The sequence below is a fragment of the Oncorhynchus mykiss genome, unplaced genomic scaffold (assembly GCF_013265735.2).
Source record: "Oncorhynchus mykiss isolate Arlee unplaced genomic scaffold, USDA_OmykA_1.1 un_scaffold_280, whole genome shotgun sequence".
NCBI lineage: Eukaryota > Metazoa > Chordata > Actinopteri > Salmoniformes > Salmonidae > Oncorhynchus > Oncorhynchus mykiss.
In genome coordinates, this window is record NW_023493734.1 from 90,001 (window position 1) to 110,716 (window position 20,716).

Consider the following 20,716-nt stretch of genomic DNA (forward strand, 5'->3'; position numbering starts at 1 on the left):
TCAGGACTGTCAACATTGTTTTTATTCAGGACTGTCTACACTGTTTTTATTCAGGACTGTCAACACTGTTTTTATGAGTGAGTTCATGTTTGTTTTTATTCAGGATTGTCAACGCTGTTTTTATGAGTGAATTCATTTTTGTTTTTATTCAGGACTGTCAACACTGTTTTTATTCAGGACTGTCAACACTGTTTTTATTCAGGACTGTCAACACTGTTTTTATGAGTGAATTCATGTTTGTTTTTATTCAGGACTGTCAACACTGTTTTTATTCAGGACTGTCAACATTGTTTTTATTCAGGACTGTCAACACTGTTTTTATTCAGGACTGTCAACATTGTTTTATTCAGGACTGTCAACACTGTTTTTATTCAGGACTGTCAACACTGTTTTTATGAGTGAGTTCATGTTTGTTTTTATTCATGACTGTCAACACTGTTTTTATGAGTGAGTTCATGTTTGTTTTTATTCAGGACTGTCAACATTGTTTTTATTCAGGACTGTCTACACTGTTTTTATTCAGGACTGTCAACACTGTTTTTATGAGTGAATTCATGTTTGTTTTTATTCAGGACTGTCAACACTGTTTTTATTCAGGACTGTCAACATTGTTTTTATTCAGGACTGTCAACACTGTTTTTATTCAGGACTGTCAACACTGTTTTTATGAGTGAGTTCATGTTTGTTTTTATTCAGGACTGTCAACACTGTTTTTATGAGTGAGTTCATGTTTGTTTTTATTCAGGACTGTCAACACTGTTTTTATTCAGGACTGTCAACACTGTTTTTATTCAGGACTGTCAACACTTTTTATTCAGGACTGTCAACATTGTTTTTATGAGTGAGTTAATGTTTGTTTTTATTCAGGACTGTCAACACTGTTTTTATTCAACACTGTTACAACACATAAAACTTGCTTCTCCCTACTTCCACTCGCGCTGCAATGAATGAGTAACGATGTGTATCGAGAGCCCTGCGTTGTTATTATTATTAGCAGCTTTTCGTGCCTATTTCACTATTGAGGAATATTTCCCTTTCTCTGGTCATAGGAACAACATGAATTTGTGCCTGAGGCAGATGCGGTGTGACTCGAGTTTTGAAATCAGGTGGAAGACAGTGTCTCCTCTCTCTGGTCAGTCTCACCGGAGGAAAGGAAGGAGAGAGCAGGGACCGTGAGAGGCTGACCCTCTGCTGCTCTCTCTCTCCGCTGAGACTAATGCCGCGTTCAAGACAACTGGGAACTCAGAACTCTCAAATCTCCGACTTCAGTGCTTTCAATACAACTGGGAACTCGAGAAAAAAAACGATATCCAACTGGGGAAAGATTCCATCACTGGCTTCATTCTAGAGCTTGGACTTTCCGACCTGAAGATCACTGACATCATGATTTGACCTCATGAGTTCCCGGTTGTCTTCAAAGCACCATGACAATCAGATGCATGTACCATCAGTCCAGTAAAATAAAAAATATAATTATTTCAATTTGTGGTCAGCTCTGCTTTGCAAGTGCTACACTAGTTTATAAATATCATATGATCTGAGAATAACAGTATTGGCAGGCCAGGCATATAACCAATATGCTGTGATAACGTAGATCTCAGCTTGCTTTTGGACTGCGAAAGTGATCTTGACTTAGAAACGGTTGGTGACCATTGGTTTAGAGCTAGTCGTTAAAAACAAATGTTTTGGACAGAAAGTGTGTAGTGTAGCCTGTCCAGTAGTGACGTCCAGTGTCGTTTACCTTCATCCTAACCCATCTCTCCCTCTCTTCCCTCTTCAGGTGCTCTGTCAGGGGGTCAGCTGGGTCCAGGAGAGCTGTTGCAACAGAGGTTACGCTGTGGCCAGGTGGACCAGGCTCTAGGAATTCTGGGAGCCATGGAGTGGAGCACTATGGGAACGGAGTGTTACCGGGCACTGACCTCTGTCACAGACTACCTGCTGAGGCTAGAGCTGGACCAGACCAGAGAGGGTGAGACCGGGGCAATGCATTCATCAATCTGTCACTTAGGCTGCGTTTACACAGTCAGCCCAATTCTGGTCATCTGCCTAAATATTGGCAAAAAAGATGATCTGATTGGTCAAAATTATCAGAATTGGGCTGCCTGTGTAAATGTAGCTTTAGTCAATCAAGTAATCAGTCCAGCAAACTGTAAATCAATTAATCAATCAATCAGTTGACTAATGAATCAATCAATCAACCAAATATAGTAAACCATCAAATGATTAAATCAATGCATTAATCAATCTATTAATCAACCAACCAGTCGGTCAGTCAGTCAATCAATCAATCAACCAGTCAATCAGTAAACCAATCAAATGAATGTTTATTTCCTGTCTGCAGCCCAGTTGGAGGCAGCTCTGGGTGTGTTCTACGCTCCGCCCCGCCCCCTCTCTGACTCGGTGGTTCTAGAATACAGAGGGCCAATCAGCAAGTACGCCCGACGCTTCTTCCACCACCTACTCAGGTAACCCAGCCCCCTACAGTATAACCCACCCACTTGGGTAACCACACCTCCTATACACTTAACCACACCCACCAAGGTCTGCCAAACGGAGAAAAAAAAACATTCACCTTTCATTTAAATACATAATTTTCTGTCATCTTAGATTGACATTTTTGTCATTTAGCAGACGCTCTTATCCAGAGAGACTAACAGTTAATTGGGTTTAAGATACTGTAGCTAGATGAGACAACCACATGTCAGTCACAGTGTATTCTGAAAGTATTCAGACCCCTGGGCTTTTTACACATTCTGTTACGGCCTTATTCTAAAATGGATTACATTGGTCGTTTTTTCTCATTAATCTTAACAAAATACCCCATAATGACAAAGCAAAAACAGGTTTTTAGAAATGTTATCAAATGTATTAAAAATAACAAACTGAAATATTCCATTTGGGGCAAAAAAGTATTTCACCAGCCACCAATTGTGCAAGTTCTCCCACTTAAAAAGATGAGAGAGGCCTGTAATTTTCATCATAGGTACACTTCAACTATGACAGACAAAATACTTATTTTCCACCATAATTTGCAAATAAATTCATCAAAAATCCTACAATTTTGATTTTGATTTTCTGGATTTTTTTTCTCATTTTGTCTGTCATAGTTGAAGTGTACATATGATGACAATTACAGGCCTCTCTCATCTTTTTAAGTGGGAGAACTTGCACAATTGGTGGCTGACTAAATACTTTTTTGCCCCACTGTAAGTATGATGGAGGCCACTGTGTTCTTGGGGACCTTCAATGCTGCAAAAATTATTTGGTACCCTGATCTGTGCCTCAACATGATCCTGTCTCGGAGCTCTACAGACAATTCCTTCAACCTCATGGCTTGGTTTTTGTTCTGACATGCACTGTCAACTGTGGGACCTTATATAGACAGGTGTGTGCCTTTCCAAATCATGTCCAATCAATTGAATTTACCACAGGTGAACTTCAATCAAGTTGTAGAAACATCTCAAGGATGATCAATGGAAACAGGATGTACCTGAACTCATAGCAAAGGGTCTGAATACCTATGTAAATAAGATATTTCTGTTTATTTATTGTTTTCACTTCGTCATTATGGGGTGTTGTGTGTAGATTGACGAGGAAATAGTTTTATGTAATTCATTTTAGAATGAGGCTGTAACGTAACAAAATGTGGAACAAGTCAAGGGGTCTGAATACTTTCCCAAGGCACAGGAAGCACATTTTCCCTCAATCAAGTAATTATTAGTGCTAGTAGGAAAAAACAAGTGAGTTTAAAAAATAATAATTCTACATTAGTTAATAAAGTAAGTAGCTAACAGCACTGAGTCGATCAATTCAGAATAATGATGATGATGATGAATGATGATGATAACGATGTGATCTCTTGCTCTCAAACACTCGCACATACACACACATACATATACACACACACACACACACACACACACACACACACACACACACACACACACACACACACACACACACACACACACACACACAAACACACGGAAAGTTGAAAAGAGGGTCTTCTCCCCATTTATAGAGATGAGAGTTGGGAGGCTGAGTATCTACTCAGTACAATACTCCCTAACTTCTCCAGGCCAGAGCCAACATGAAACAAACAAACTCAACCAAAGAGAAGCGTTTTCTTTTGATGTTGAAGAAGAGATGAATGCAGGTGGGTGATAAGGGAGAGGGAAAAGGAGGGAGGAGGGAGGAGAGAGGAGAGGAGAGGGGAGAGAGGGAGGGAGGGAAGAGGGGAGGGGAGAGAGGGAGGGGAGAGGAGAGGAGGGGGGAGAGAGGGAGGGAGGGAAGAGGGGAGGGGAGAGAGGGAGGGGAGAGGAGAGGAGGGAGGAGAGGAGGGAGGAGAGGAGGGGTGCCAGAAAAGGCTCTGCTTGCCAAAGAGAGAAAATGGAAGAAGGAAGATGTGGAGTGAACGAGCCTAGCAAGAACACTGGACCACTGTAGTGATGGCAGGTTTTACAGCAAGAACACTGGACCACTGTAGTGATGGCATGTTTTACAGCAAGAACACTGGACCACTGTAGTGATGGCAGGTTTTACAGCAAGAACACTGGACCACTGTAGTGATGGCAGGTTTTACAGCAAGAACACTGTGGACCACTGTAGTGATGGCAGGTTTTACAGCAAGAACACTGTGGACCACTGTAGTGATGGCAGGTTTTACAGCAAGATCACTGGACCACTGTAGTGATGGCAGGTTTTACAGCAAGAACACTGGACCACTGTAGTGATGGCAGGTTTTACAGCAAGAACACTGGACCACTGTAGTGATGGCAGGTTTTACAGCAAGAACACTGGACCACTGTAGTGATGGCAGGTTTTACAGCAAGAACACTGGACCACTGTAGTGATGGCAGGTTTTACAGCAAGAACACTGGACCACTGTAGTGATGGCAGGTTTTACAGCAAGAACACTGGACCACTGTAGTGATGGCAGGTTTTACAGCAAGAACACTGGACCACTGTAGTGATGGCATGTTTTACAGCAAGAACACTGGACCACTGTAGTGATGGCAGGTTTTACAGCAAGAACACTGGACCACTGTAGTGATGGCAGGTTTTACAGCAAGATCACTGGACCACTGTAGTGATGGCAGGTTTTACAGCAAGAACACTGGACCACTGTAGTGATGGCAGGTTTTACAGCAAGAACACTGGACCACTGTAGTGATGGCAGGTTTTACAGCAAGAACACTGGACCACTGTAGTGATGGCAGGTTTTACAGCAAGAACACTGGACCACTGTAGTGATGGCAGGTTTTACAGCAAGAACACTGGACCACTGTAGTGATGGCAGGTTTTACAGCAAGAACACTGGACCACTGTAGTGATGGCAGGTTTTACAGCAAGAACACTGGACCACTGTAGTGATGGCAGGTTTTACAGCAAGAACACTGGACCACTGTAGTGATGGCAGGTTTTACAGCAAGAACACTGGACCACTGTAGTGATGACAGGTTTTACAGCAAGAACACTGGACCACTGTAGTGATGGAAGGTTTTACAGCAAGAACACTGTGGACCACTGTAGTGATGGCAGGTTTTACAGCAAGAACACTGGACCACTGTAGTGATGGAAGGTTTTACAGCAAGAACACTGTGGACCACTGTAGTGATGGCAGGTTTTACAGCAAGAACACTGGACCACTGTAGTGATGACAGGTTTTACAGCAAGAACACTGGACCACTGTAGTGATGGCAGGTTTTACAGCAAGAACACTATGGACCACTGTAACGATGGAAGGTTTTACAGCAAGAACACTGGACCACTGTAGTGATGGAAGGTTTTACAGCAAGAACACTGTGGACCACTGTAGTGATGGTAGGTTTTACAGCAAGAACACTGGACCACTGTAGTGATGGAAGGTTTTACAGCAAGAACACTGGACCACTGTAGTGATGGAAGATTTTACAGCAAGAACACTGTGGACCACTGTAGTGATGGAAGGTTTTACAGCTGTAGTGATGGCAGGTTTTACAGCAAGAACACTGGATCACTGTAGTGATGGAAGGTTTTACAGCAAGATCACTGGACCACTGTAGTGATGGCAAGTTTTACAGCAAGAGCCCTGTGGACCACTGTAGTGATGGCAGGTTTTACAGCAAGAACATTATAGACTATTGTAGTGATGGCAGGTTTTACAGCAAGAACACTGTGGACCACTGTAGTGATGGCATGTTTTACAGCAAGAACACTGTGGACCACTGTAGTGATGGCAGGTTTTACAGCAAGAGCACTGTGGACCACGGTAGTGATGGCAGGTTTCACAGCAAGAACACCGTGGACCACTGTAGTGATGGCAGGTTTCACAGCAAGAAAACTGTGGACCACTGTGGTGATGGAAGGTTTTACAGCAAGAACACTGTGGACCACTGTAGTGATGGCAGGTTATATAGCAAGAACACCGTGTTGTGGGGGTGCTTTGCTGCAGGGGACTGGTGCACTTCACAAAATAGATGGCATCATGAGGATGGACAATTATGTGGATATATTGAAGCAACATCTCAAAACATCAGTCAGGAAGTTAAAGCTTGGTCACAAATGGGTCTTCCAAAATGACAATGACCCCAAGCATAATTCCAAAGTTGTGGCAAAATGGCTTAAGGACAACAAAGTCAAGGTGTTGGAGTGGCCATCACAAAGCCCTGATTTCAATCCTATAGAAAATGACTGGGCAGAATGAAAAAGCATGTGCAAGCAAGGAGGCCTACAAATCTGACTCAGTTACACCAGCTCTGTCAGGAGGAATGAGCCAAAATTCACCCAACTTATTGTCGGGAGCTTGTGGAAGGCTACCCGAAACGTTTGACCCAAGTGAAACAATTTAAAGGCAATGCTTCCAAATACTAATTGAGTGTATGTAAACTTCTGACCCACTGGGAATGTGATGAAAGAAATACAATCTGAAATAAATAATTCTCTCTACTATTATTCTGACATTTAACATTCTTAAAAGAAAGTGGTGATCCTAACTGACCTAAGACAGGGAATTTTTACCAGGATTAAATGTCAGGAAATGTGATAAACTGAGTTTAAATGTATTTAAGGTGTATGTAAACTTCCGACTTCAACTGTATATAAACTCAATTCTGGGTTAATTTTGTTGGTGTATACATACACATTACTGGGGCAACAGGTAGCCTAGTGGTTAGAGAGTTGGGCCAGTAGCCTAGTGGTTAGAGTGTTGGGCCAGTAGCCTAGTGGTTAGAGTGTTGGGCCAGTAACCAGCAGGTAGCCTAGTGGTTAGAGCGTTGGGCCAGTAACCAGCAGGTAACCTAGTGGTTAGAGGGTTGGACCAGTAACTAGCAGGTAGCCTAGTGGTTAGAGTGTTGGGCCAGTAGCCTAGTGGTTAGAGTGTTGGGCCAGTAACCAGCAGGTAGCCTAGTGGTTAGAGCGTTGGACCAGTAACCAGCAGGTAGCCTAGTGGTTAGAGCTTTGGGCCAGTAACCAGCAGGTAGCCTAGTGGATAGAGTGTTGGGCCAGTACCAGCAGGTAGCCTAGTGGTTAGAGCGTTGAGCCAGTAACCAGCAGGTAGCCTTGTGGTTAGAGCGTTGGGCCAGTAACCAGCAGGTAGCCTAGTGGTTAGAGCGTTGGGCCAGTAACCAGCAGGTAGCCTAGTGGTTAGAGTGTTGGACCAGTAACCAGCAGGTAGCCTAGTGGTTAGAGCGTTGGACCAGTAACCAGCAGGTAGCCTTGTGGTTAGAGCGTTGGGCCAGTAACCAGCAGGTAGCCTAGTGGTTAGAGCGTTGGGCCAGTAACCAGCAGGTAGCCTAGTGGTTAGAGCGTTGGGCCAGTAACCAGCAGGTAGCCTAGTGGTTAGAGCGTTGGGCCAGTAACCAGCAGGTAGCTTAGTGGTTAGAGCGTTGGGCCAGTAACCAGCAGGTAGCCTAGTGGTTAGAGCGTTGGACCAGTAACCAGCAGGTAGCCTAGTGGTTAGAGCGTTGGACCATTAATCAGCAGGTAGCCTAGTGGTTAGAGCGTTGGACCAGTATCCAGCAGGTAGCCTACTAGTTAGAGCGTTGGGCCAGTAACCAGCAGGTAGCCTAGTGGTTAGAGCTTTGGACCAGTAACCAGCAGGTAGCCTAGTGGTTAGAGCGTTGGGCCAGTAACCAGCAGGTAACCTAGTGGTTAGAGCGTTGGGCCAGTAACCAGCAGGTAACCTAGTGGTTAGAGCGTTGGGCCAGTAACCAGCAGGTAGCCTAGTGGTTAGAGTGTTGGACCAGTAACCAGCAGGTAGCCTAGTGGTTAGAGCTTTGGGCCAGTAACCAGCAGGTAGCCTAGTGGTTAGAGTGTTGGACCAGTAACCAGCAGGTAGCCTAGTGGTTAGAGCTTTGGGCCAGTAACCAGCAGGTAGCCTAGTGGTTAGAGCATTGGGCCAGTAACCAGCAGGTAGCCTAGTGGTTAGAGCGTTGGGCCAGTAACCAGCAGGTAGCCTAGTGGTTAGAGTGTTGGGCCAGTAACCAGCAGGTAGTCTAGTGGTTAGAGTGTTGGGCCAGTAACCAGCAGGTAACCTAGTGGTTAGAGTGTTGGGCCAGTAACCAGCAGGTAACCTAGTGGTTAGAGCGTTGGGCCAGTAACCAGCAGGTAGCCTAGTGGTTAGAGTGTTGGGCCAGTAACCAGCAGGTAACCTAGTGGTTAGAGCGTTGGGCCAGTAACCAGCAGGTAGCCTAGTGGTTAGAGCGTTGGGCCAGTAACCAGCAGGTAGTCTAGTGGTTAGAGCGTTGGGCCAGTAACCAGCAGGTAGCCTAGTGGTTAGAGTGTTGGGCCAGTAACCAGCAGGTAGCCTAGTGGTTAGAGCGTTGGACCAGTAACCAGCAGGTAGCCTAGTGGTTAGAGCGTTGGACCAGTAACCAGCAGATAGCCTAGTGGTTAGAGCGTTGGGCCAGTAACCAGCAGGTAGCCTAGTGGTTAGAGTGTTGGACTAGTAACCGAAAGGTTGCAAAATCGAATCCCCGTGCTGACAAGGTAAAAATCTGTCATTCTGCCCCTGAACAAGGCAGTTAACCCACTGTTCCTAGGATTGTAAATAAGAATTTGTTCTTAACTGACTTGCCTAGTTAAATAAAGGTTGCATTTAAAATACAAAAATATATAATTACTGTGTTTAATTTGTTGGTGACATGTCAGAGACAGGAGAAGTCTCCACAGTCTATTTTACTGTCTGTACAGAACATCTTTAACACTCAACTCAACCTGCAGGTGTAATGCTTTTTTAATGTTAAAGTCTTATAATCCAGTTTATGTTATGTCTGCAGACACCAGCGCTTTGAGAAGGCCTTCCTGCTGGCGGTTGACATTGGAGCTAGAGACCTGTTTATGGTGAGGCAGTCTGTCTTTTCCTCCTCTCTGCTCTCTCTCTCTCTCTCTCTTTCTCTCTCTCTCTCTCTCTCTTTCTCTCTCTCTCTCTCCTCTCTCTCTCGCCTCTCTCTCTCTATCTTTCTCTCTCTCTCTATCTTTCTCTCTCTCTCTCTCTCTCTCTCCTCTCTCTCTCTCCTCTCTCTCTCGCCTCTCTCTATCTTTCTCTATCTTTCTCTCTCTCTCCTCTCTCTCTCTCCATCTTTCTCCCTCTCTCTCTATATCTCTCTCTCTCCTCTATCTTTCTCTCTCTCTCCTCTCCCCTCTCTCTCTCCTCTCTCTCTCCCCTCTCTTTCTCATCTCTCTCTTTCTCTCTCTCTCTCTCTCCTCTCTCTCGCTCTCTTTCTCTCTCTCTCTCTCTTTCTCTCTCTCCCTCTCTCCCCTCTCTCTCTCTCTCTCTCTCTCTCCCCTCTCTCCTCTCTCTCACCTCTCTCTCCTCTCTCTCTCTCTCCTCTCTCTCTTTCTTTCTCTCTCTCTTTCCTCTCTCCTCACTCACTCTCTCTCTCTCTCCACCTTTCTCTCTCTCTGTCTCTGTCTCTCTCTCTCATTATTTTGTTCCTCTTCTCTCCTCTACTCTTGTCTCCTCTCTCTGTCTCTTTCTCTCTCTCTCATTCTTTTGTTCCTCTTCTCTCTCTCTCCCCCCTCTCTTTCTCCTCTCTCTCTTTCTCTCTCTCATTATTTTGTTCCTCTTCTCTCTCTCTCTCCTCTCTTGCTCTCTTCCTCTCTCTCACCCTCTCTCTCTCTCTCTCTCTCTCCTCTCTTGCTCTCTTCCTCTCTCTCTCTCTCTCTCTCTCTACCTCCCCTCTCTCTCTCTCAATTCAATTCAATTTCAATTCAAGGGCTTTATTGGCATGGGAAACATGTGTTAACATTGCCAAAGCAAGTGAGGTAGACAACATACAAAGTGAATATATAAAGTGAAAAACAACAAAAATTAACAGTAAACATTACACATACAGAGGTTTCAAAACAGTAAAGACATTACAAATGTCATATTATATATATATATACAGTGTTTTAACAATGTACAAATGGTTAAAGGACACAAGATAAAATAAATAAGCATAAATATGGGTTGTATTTACAATGGTGTGTGTTCTTCACTGGTTGCCCTTTTCTCGTGGCAACAGGTCACAAATCTTGCTGCTGTGATGGCACACTGTGGAATTTCACCCAGTAGATATGGGAGTTTTTCAAATTTGGATTTGTTTTCGAATTCTTTGTGGATCTGTGTAATCTGAGGGAAATATGTCTCTCTAATATGGTCATACATTGGGCAGGAGGTTAGGAAGTGCAGCTCAGTTTCCACCTCATTTTGTGGGCAGTGAGCACATAGCCTGTCTTCTCTTGAGAGCCATGTCTGCCTACGGCGGCCTTTCTCAATAGCAAGGCTATGCTCACTGAGTCTGTACATAGTCAAAGCTTTCCTTAATTTTGGGTCAGTCACAGTGGTCAGGTATTCTGCCGCTGTGTACTCTCTGTTTAGGGCCAAATAGCATTCTCTCTCTCTCTCTCTCGCTCTCTCTCCTCTCTCTCTTTCTCTCTCTCTGTCTCTCTCTCTCATTATTTTGTTCCTCTTCTCTCCTCTACTATTGTCTCCTCCTCTCCTTTTTTCTTCTCTCGTCTTCTCTCTGTCTCTCTGTCATGGTGAGTAACAGGTGAAGGGGCCTTGTGATCTGAACACTTTTCTTCCGTCTCCTCCTCTCACCTCTCTTCTTCTCGCTCGCTCGCTCTTTCTTTCACTCTACTGTGAAACGGTCTTGTATGTCTGACCCCCTTCTTTGTGGGGGCCCCCTTTTGCTTCACCCTCCATGCTTCCATGCCCTCCCCCCCCCCCCAGCCATTTAATGTTCACTCTTTGCACCTCCTCTCTCACCTCCTCCCCCCTACTCCCATCACACTGATAGCAATAGGTTCCAATTCACTCGCCACTAAGTAGAGCCGCTGAGAAGCCGAATTGAAAAGGTGGAGCCGAAGCTATGGACCTTGAAAGGACACAGAGAGAGAGAGGAGTGAGGCAAGAGAGAAGGAGAGAGGAGAGACAGAAGGAGAGAGGAGGGGGTGGAGGGAAAGGACTGCTCCAGAAACAGAGATAAAGAGTGGGGAGATGAACAGAAAGGAGACCTCCTCTGTCACCTAGGAGACATACCAGAGAAAGGAGACCTCCTCTGTCACCTAGGAGACATACCAGAGAAAGGAGACCTCCTCTGTCGCCTAGGAGACATACCAGAGAAAGGAGACCTCCTCTGTCACCTAGGAGACATACCAGAGAAAGGAGACCTCCTCTGTCACCTAGGAGACATACCAGAGAAAGGAGACCTCCTCTGTCACCTTGGAGACATACCAGAGAAAGGAGACCTCCTCTGTCACCTAGGAGACATACCAGAGAAAGGAGACCTCCTCTGTCACCTAGGAGACATACCAGAGAAAGGAGACCTCCTCTGTCACCTAGGAGACAAGCCAGAGAAAGGAGACCTCCTCTGTCGCCTAGGAGACATACCAGAGAAAGGAGACCTCCTCTGTCGCCTAGGAGACATACCAGAGAAAGGAGGGAAGGAAAATAAAAGAACCCAAAGAAAGAAAGTGACACATGTCTCCTTTTTGGAACAACAAAGAGAGAGAGATGGGGGAAAGAGAGGGAGTGCAGGAGAGTGGAGGGCAGTGGCGTTTAGCCCTGCTAGTCCTCTAATTAGGGCCTAAGTTAACCTGTCTAACTGGCTGATTGGGACAGGGAGGGGTGAAGCGGAGGGGTGAATGGGAGGCAGAACCCCATTGTGTCGCCATCTGATGTTTGATCTCAACCCCATCAATGTTTGTCGGGCGAACAAAACTAATGGAACCCCCGCTCTCACACACATCCTGACAGATGCACGCGCACACACACACACACACACACACACACACACACACACACACACACACATCCTGACAGATGCACGCGCACACACACACACACACACACACACACACACACACACACACACACACATCCTGACAGATGCACGCGCACACACACACACACACACACACATCCTGACAGATGCACGCGCACACACACACACACACACACAAACATACGTGCTCATAGATGCTCACACACACGCACACACACAAACATACGTGCTCATAGATGCTCACACACACACACCCTGCAGAAATGCTCAGTGTGCTTCCTCACCTCCTCTCTCCTCCTCTCTCTCTCTCCACCTCCTCTCTCATCCTCTCTCTCTCTCCAGCGCCTCTCACCTCCTCTCTCTCTCTCCAGCTCCTCTCACCTCCTCTCACCTCCTCTCTCCTCCTCTCTCTCTCTACACCTCCTCTCACCTCCTCTCTCTCTCTCCACCTCCTCTCTCCTCCTCTCTCTCTCTCCACCTCCTCTCACCTCCTCTCTCTCTCCAGCTCCTCTCACCTCCTCTCACCTCCTCTCTCTCTCCAGCTCCTCTCACCTCCTCTCACCTCCTCTCTCCTCCTCTCTCTCTCTCCACCTCCTCTCACCTCCTCTCTCCTCCTCTCTCTCTCTCCACCTCCTCTCACCTCCTCTCTCTCTGTCCACCTCCTCTCACCCCCTCTCTCCTCTCTCTCTCTCCGGCTCCTCTCACCTCCTCTCTCTCTCTCCAGCTCCTCTCACCTCCCCTCACCTCCTCTCACCTCCCCTCACCTCCTCTCTCTCTCTCCAGCTCCTCTCACCTCCTCTCTCTCTCTCCACCTCCTCTCACTTCCTCTCTCTCTCCACCTCCTCTCTCTCTCTCACCTCCTCTCACCTCCTCTCTCTCTCTCCGGCTCCTCTCACCTCCTCTCTCTCTCTCCAGCTCCTCTCACCTCCCCTCACCTCACCTCCTCTCACCTCCCCTCACCTCCTCTCTCTCTCTCCACCTCCTCTCGCTCTCTCCAGCTCCATTGTTTTCAGACTAACAATAGAAGTCCTCCAACCCTGGAAAAGAGACCTTTTGTAAAACAAAACACTTTGGTGTGGGGCTAAATTGGAGAGGGACTAGGGCTGGGAGTTGGGTAAGAGTGTGTGTGTGTGTGTGTGTGTGTGTGTGTGTGTGTGTGTGTGTGTGTGTGTGTGTGTGTGTGTGTGTGTGTGTGTGTGTGTGTGTGTGTGTGTGTGTGTGTGTGTGAGAGAGTGTGTGTGTGTGTGTGTGTGTGTGTGTGTGTGTGTGTGTGTGGGGCAGGGGGAAGGAGGGTTCTCGTTAGCAGGAGTGTTTTGCATAATGGAGACGTTCTATAGTTCCCTAATTACTACACTTTGATAAGGAGACGATAATGTGACCAATCAGGTCAGTCCTTCCGTCGTCATCCACCCTCTTTTCTGATCTGACGGTTAATTAATGAATTAAGGAAGTAAATCTGATGTGTGGTATCTGAATCAGATGTAGAGGCTTTGTTCCTTAATGGGGCTCGTTTTGTTAGATATGGTGGGAGTTAGGAAACACACACACACACACTCTCACACAAACACACTCTCACACACACAGACACACACACACACTCTCTCTCTCACACACACACACACACACACACACACACACACACACAGACACACTCTCACACACACAGACACACTCTCTCACAAACACAGACACACTCTCACACACACACACACAAACACACACACTTTCACAGAGTATGGCTCATGGTAGTAGGGATCACACTTCTCAAGCAGTAAGCTCATTGTTGTACTCCGATGGCTAATTAGCATTATTAAAATCTTAAGTCCTCAACGAACGCCTATCAGATTGAAGTGCTAGTCAAACACAGTTACGGATTACAGGTGTGTGTGTGCGTGTGTGTGTGCGTGCAACTGTGATGTCCGTGTTTTACACACAAAAATACAATGTTTGCATTTGTCCATGAGTAAATTCATTTTGAGGTTACTCAAATATCAGTCAATATCACTCTGTGTGTGTGTGTGTGTGTGTGTGTGTGTGTGTGTGTGTGTGTGTGTGTGTGTGTGTGTGTGTGTGTGTGTGTGTGTGTGTGTGTGTGTGTGTGTGTGTGTGTGTGTGTGTGTGTGTGTGTGTGTGTGTGTGTGTGTGTGTGTGTATATTGACTTGTCTCTAAGCTAAGCCTGTGTGTACCAGTCTGTCTGCTGTACTTCACTGTTATCCTGCTTGCTGTATTCATGTGGCTGTAACCCAAACATCAGTGGATATCGTCAGTCACTGGGCTCTTTACAGCTCTCCTCCAAAACAATACCCAAACACCAGGCCCCTTTATCTGTAGGGTTAGCCACGGCTCAACAAACGGCACCCTATTCCCTACGTAGTGCACTACTTTTGATCAAGGCCCTATGCGGACACCCATGCTACCCTGGTCAAAAGTAGTGCACTACATAGGGAATAGGGTGCTGCTTTTGGGGTCGCAGGCTAGCCGTGGCGTTTCAAAACTCTAAAGCTCTTATATAAATAAGATTAGCGGCGGTCCTGTGTCGTGTTCCAGCCTCTGGGAATAAGACGTGCAGCTAATATCTGATGGTTTTATGTGGAGTATTAGTGTTAGCCTCTCTTAGTGGCTATGGTTCTCCCTACCAGGGAGGGAAGGAGAGAGAGAGAGAAGGGAGGGAGGGAGGGATAGGGAGAGGGGGGAAGGAGAGAGAGAGGAGGGGAGGGAGGAGGGAGGGAGGGAGGGAGAGATAGATTTAGACAGTATTATGAGCTGTTGTTAAGCTGATATAAACCGTCCTGACATCCTGGGATTTAGTTATGCTGTCTCTCTCCCCCTCTCTCTCTTAGTCAACCCTCACCCCTCTCAACCATCTCTCTGTCTCTCTCTGTCTCTCTCTCTCTCTCTCTGTCTCTCTCTCTCTCTCTCTCTCTCTCTCTCTCTCTCTCTCTCTCTCTCTCCCTCCCTCTCTTAGTCAACCCTCACCCCTCTCAACCATCTCTCTCTCTCTCTCTCTGTCTCTCTCTCTCTCTCTCTCTCTCTCTCTCTCTCTCTCTCTCTCTCTCTCTCTCTGTCTCTCTCTCTCTCTCTCTCTCTCTCTCTCTCTCTCTCTCTCTCTCTCTCTCTCTCTCTCTCTCTCTCTGTCTCTCTCTCTCTCTGTCTCTCTCTCTCTCTGTCTCTCTCTCTCTCTCTCTCTCTCTCTCTCTCTCTCTGTCTCTCTCTCTCTCTCTCTCTCTCTCTCTGTCTCTCTCTCTCTCTCTCTCTCTCTCTCTCTCTCTCTCTCTCTCTCTCTCTCTGTTTGTTCTCCATTAGGAAGCTGTGTCACACATATCTAATTGAAGCCTGTTCCTCATTCAACAGCTGCTGAATGTAGTGTTGTTGAGAGTCATCCTGAGAGCTCATTCATTCATTACACTCCTTTAGAGTTAGTTTGTAGCTGCGGAGGTTAGAAACGACAGCGTTATTATCCAATCTGTTTGCTCATTCAAAACGTTCAATTCGGGATCTCATACCCCCCTCCTCGCCTCTCTCTCCATTTTGTTCTCTGTCTTCCCTCCCCAAACATCTCTCTCCCTCTCTTCTCTTTGAACCTATGATCATCCTCTCATCCCCTGTTTCTTTCTCTCGGAGCACAAAAGGAGGATGGAGGATGACAATGTGTGCATCAGGCTCTCAGGGTATAGGGAGACAGACAGACAGACAGACAGACTCTCAGGGTCTAGAGGTGTATAGAGACAGACTGACAGACAAACATACAGACAGGGTCTTGGGGTATATAGAGACAGACTGACAGACAAACATACAGACAGACAGACAGGGTCTTGGGGTATATAGAGACAGACAGGCTCTGAGACAGGGTATGTGTCCCAAATGGCCCCTATTACCTATATAGTGCACTACTATTGACCAGGGCCCTATTACCTATATAGTGTACTACTATTGACTAGGGCTCTATTACCTATATAGTGCACTACTATTGACCAGGGCCCTATTACCTATATAGTGCACTACTATTGACCAGGGCTCTATTACCTATATAGTGCACTACTATTGACCAGGGCCCTATTACCTATATAGTGCACTACTATTGACCAGGGCCCTATTGCCTATATAGTGCACTACTATTGGCCAGGGCTCTATTACCTATATAGTGCACTACTATTGACCAGGGCCCTATTACCTATATAGTGCACTACTATTGACCAGGGCTCTATTACCTACAGTTGAAGTCAGAAGTTTACATACACTTAGGTAAAACTTGTTTTTCAACCACTCCACACATTTCTTGTTAAAACAAACTATAGTTTTGGTCAAGTTGGTTAGGACATCTACTTTGTGCATGGCACAAGTAATTTATCCAACAATTGTGTACAGACAGATTATTTCACTTATAATTCACTGTTTCACAATTCCAGTGGGTCAGAAGTTCACATACATTAAGTTGACTGTGCCTTTAAACAGCTTGGAAAATTCCAGAAAGTGATGTCATGGCTTTAGAAGCTTCTGATAGGCTAATTGACATCATTTGAGTCAGTTAGAGGTGTACCTGTGGATGTATTTCAAGGCCTACCTTCAAACTCAGTGCCTCTTTGCTTGACATCATGGGAAAATCAAAAGAAATCAGCCAAGACCTCAGAAAATAAATTGTAGACCTCCACAAGTCTGGTTCATCCTTGGGATCAATTTCCAAACTCCTGAAGGTACCACCTTCATCTGTACAAACAATAGTACGCAAGTATAAACACCATGGGACCACGCAGCCGCCATACCGCTCAGGAAGGAGACACGTTCTGTCTCCTAGAGATGAACGTACTTTGGTGCGAAAAGTGCAAATCAATCCCAGAACAACAGCAAAGGACCTTGTGAAGATGCTGTAGGAAACAGGTACAAAAGTATCTTTATCCACAGTAAAGCGAGTCCTATATCGACACAACCTGAAAGACCGCTCAGCAAGGAAGAAGCCACTGCTCCAAAACCGCCATAAAAAAGCCAGACTACGGTTTGCAACTGCACATGGGAACAAAGATTGTACTTTTTGTAGAAATGTCCTCTGGTCTGATGAAACAAAAATAGAACTGTTTGGCCATAATGCCCATCATTATGTTTGGAGGAAGAAGGGGGAGGCTTGCAAGCTGAAGAACACCATCCCAAACGTGAAGCACGGGGGTGGCAGCATCATGTTGTGGGGGTGCTTTGCTGCAGGAGGGACTGGTGCACTTCACAAAATAAATGGCATCATGAGGAAGGACAATTATGTGGATATATTGAAGCAACATCTCAAGACATCAGTTAAAGCTTGGTCGTGAATGGGTCTTCCAAATGGACAATGACCCCAAGCATACTTTTAAAGTTGTGGCAAAATGGCTTAAGGACAACAAAGTCGAGGTATTGGAGTGGCCACCACAAAGTCCTGACCTCAATCCTATAGAAAATGTGTGGCAGAACTGAAAAAGCGTGTGTGAGCAAGGAGGCCTACAAACCTGACTCAGTTACACCAGATCTGTCAGGAGGAATGGGCCAAAATTCACCCAACTTATTGTGGGAAGCTTGTGGAAGGCTACCCGAAATGTTTAACCCAAGTTAAACCATTTAAAGGCAATGCTACCAAATACTAATTGAGTGTGTATGTAAACTTCTGACCCACTGGGAATGTGTTGAAAGGAAGCTGAAATAAATCATTCTCCCTACTATTATTCTGACATTTTACGTTCTTAAAATGAAGTGGTGACCCCAACTGACCTAAGACAGGGAATTTCTCATTTCAGCAATTGTGTAAAACTGAGTTTAAATGTATTTGGCTAAGGTGTATGTAAACTTCCCACTTCAACTGTATATAGTGCACTACTTGTGACCCATAGGGCCCTGGTCAAATATAGTAAATATGGTGCTGTATGGGATGCACTTCACTTCTGAACCAGGCCTGAGGGAGGGTTAGAGAGGGGTAGGAAGGGTATGAGGGTTAGAGAGGGGTTGGGTGGTTAGAGAGGGGTAAGGAGGGTTAGAGAGGGGTCGAGAGGATTAGAGAGGGGTAAGGAGGGTTAGAGAGGGGTACGAGGGTTAGAGAGGGGTAGGAGGGTTAGAAAGGGGTAGGAGGGTTAGAGAGGGGTAGGAGGGTTAGAGAGGGGTAAGGAGGGTTAGAGAGGAGTAGGAGGGTTAGAGAGGGGTAGGAGTGTTAGAGAGGGGGTCGGAGCGGTAGAGGGGGTAGAGAGGGTAGAGAGGAGAGTTATGAACCTCAACTGAGTGACCCTCCAACCGTATTTACTGTGTAGAGGGGACCATAGCTTTCTGGCCCCTCGTATTTAAAATAGTTTAGTCTCAACTGAGTGACCCTCCAACCGTATTTACTTACAGTATTGTCCTCTTTATTGAGATGAGGCTGACAGAAAGGACACACACTGAGTCTCCATGTTGTCTTGCTCTGATACTGTAATAAGCTTGGATGGATCTTATTTTCTCCCTAACAGAGAAATACTAGACTTTCTGAAAGGTGAGCCTTCCCTTGTCGCATCGCGTCTCCTCCGACTTCTAAAAACACGCCGGGCGTGGAGATAACATCCCTTCCCCCGAGTTCAAACCCAAACCGGCGAGGGCGATGGTTTGAAACCGTCAGAGGGGCATTTCATATTTCATAATTTCATCCAACCGCTCTCCCTCTCTCTCTCTCTCTCTCTCTCTCTCTCTCTCTGTCTCTCTCTCTCTCTCTCTCTCTCTCTCTCTCTCTCTCTCTCTCTCTCTCTCTCTCTCTCTCTCTCTCTCTCTCTCTCTCTCTCTCTCTCTCCCCATCTCTCTCTCCGTCTTTCTCTTTGTCCCCGTCTCTCTGTCTCTGTCCCCGTCTCTCTCTCTCTCTCTCTCTCTCTCTCTCTCTCTCTCTCTCCCCATCTCTCTCTCCGTCTTTCTCTTTGTCCCCGTCTCTCTGTCTCTGTCCCCGTCTCTCTCTCTCTCTCTCTCTCTCTCTCTCTCTCTCTCTCTCTCTCTCTCTCTCTCTCTCTCTCTCTCTCTTCTTGATGTCAAACTTCAAACACGTCATTTTATCTGTTTCTCCCCTTCTTCCTCACTGATGATTTTTTTTCAAAACACTCTCCTCTCCTCCCTCTCTCCTCCCCTCCCTCTCTCCTCCCCTCCCTCTCTCCTCCACTCCCTCTCTCATTGTCATTGGAGCCTAGATTCATTTTAGATAAAAAAAAAAAAAAAAGTGGTTTTATTTCCTGTTTACCTTCAAAGGATCTCCATTATGTGGCGTGGGATAAGGGAGAGGTGGTTCTGGCAGAAGTGGCCCAGAGGAAGGCTAATGAAATCCATGCTGAAGAAGGAGTAACGACCACGTTGGGAAACCACGGTAAGAACATGTATCAAATCTGGATCCAATAAATGAAAGAAAAGAGGAGAAGGAACCAAATGTAATGGAGACACCACTGTAGACACCACTGGAGACACCACTGTAGACACCACTGTAGACACCACTGGAGACACCACTGTAGACACCACTGGAGACACCACTGTAGACACCACTGTAGACACCACTGGAGACACCACTGGAGACACCACTGGAGACACCACTGGAGACACCACTGTAGACACCACTGGAGACACCACTGTAGACACCACTGTAGACACCACTGGAGACACCACTGGAGACACCACTGTAGACACCACTGTAGACACCACTGTAGACACCACTGTAGACACCACTGGAGACACCACTGGAGACACCACTGTAGACACCACTGTAGACACCACTGGAGACACCACTGGAGACACCACTGTAGACACCACTGTAGACACCACTGGAGACACCACTGGAGACACCACTGTAGACACCACTGGAGACACCACTGTAGACACCACTGGAGACACCACTGGAGACACCACTGGAGACACCACTGGAGACACCACTGTAGACACCACTGGAGACACCACTGTAGACACCACTGTAGACACCACTGTAGACACCACTGGAGACACCACTGGAGACACCACTGGAGACACCACTGGAGACACCACTGTAGACACCACTGGAGACACCACTGTAGACACCACTGGAGACACCACTGGAGACACCACTGTAGACACCACTGTAGACACCACTGTAGACACCACTGGAGACACCACTGGAGACACCACTGTAGACACCACTGGAGACACCACTGGAGACACCACTGTAAACACCACTTGTCTTTTATAATGGAGACACCACTGTAGACACCACTTGTCTTTTGTAATGGAGACACCACTGTAGACACCACTGTAGACACCACTGTAGACACCACTTGTCTTTTATAATGGAGACACCACTGTAGACACCACTTGTCTTTTATAATGGAGACACCACTTTAGACACCACTTGTCTTTTATAATGGAGACACCACTGTAGACACCACTTGTCTTTTATAATGGAGACACCACTGTAGACACCACTTGTCTTTTATAATGGAGACACCACTGTAGACACCACTGTAGACACCACTGTAGACAC

General features: G+C 46.2%; 1 protein-coding gene across 1 annotated transcript in view; it reads left to right on the forward strand.

Moving 5' to 3' along the window:
* LOC110505954 (WD repeat-containing and planar cell polarity effector protein fritz homolog) overlaps window positions 1–20,716 on the forward strand; it is a 134,036-nt gene that overhangs the window by 83,948 nt on the left and 29,372 nt on the right. The window contains exons 11-14 of the mRNA XM_036973643.1: window positions 1,781–1,969; window positions 2,342–2,465; window positions 9,258–9,321; window positions 19,465–19,579. Of these exons, the coding sequence (XP_036829538.1) occupies window positions 1,781–1,969; window positions 2,342–2,465; window positions 9,258–9,321; window positions 19,465–19,579 (492 nt within the window). The remainder of the gene's footprint in view (window positions 1–1,780; window positions 1,970–2,341; window positions 2,466–9,257; window positions 9,322–19,464; window positions 19,580–20,716) is intronic.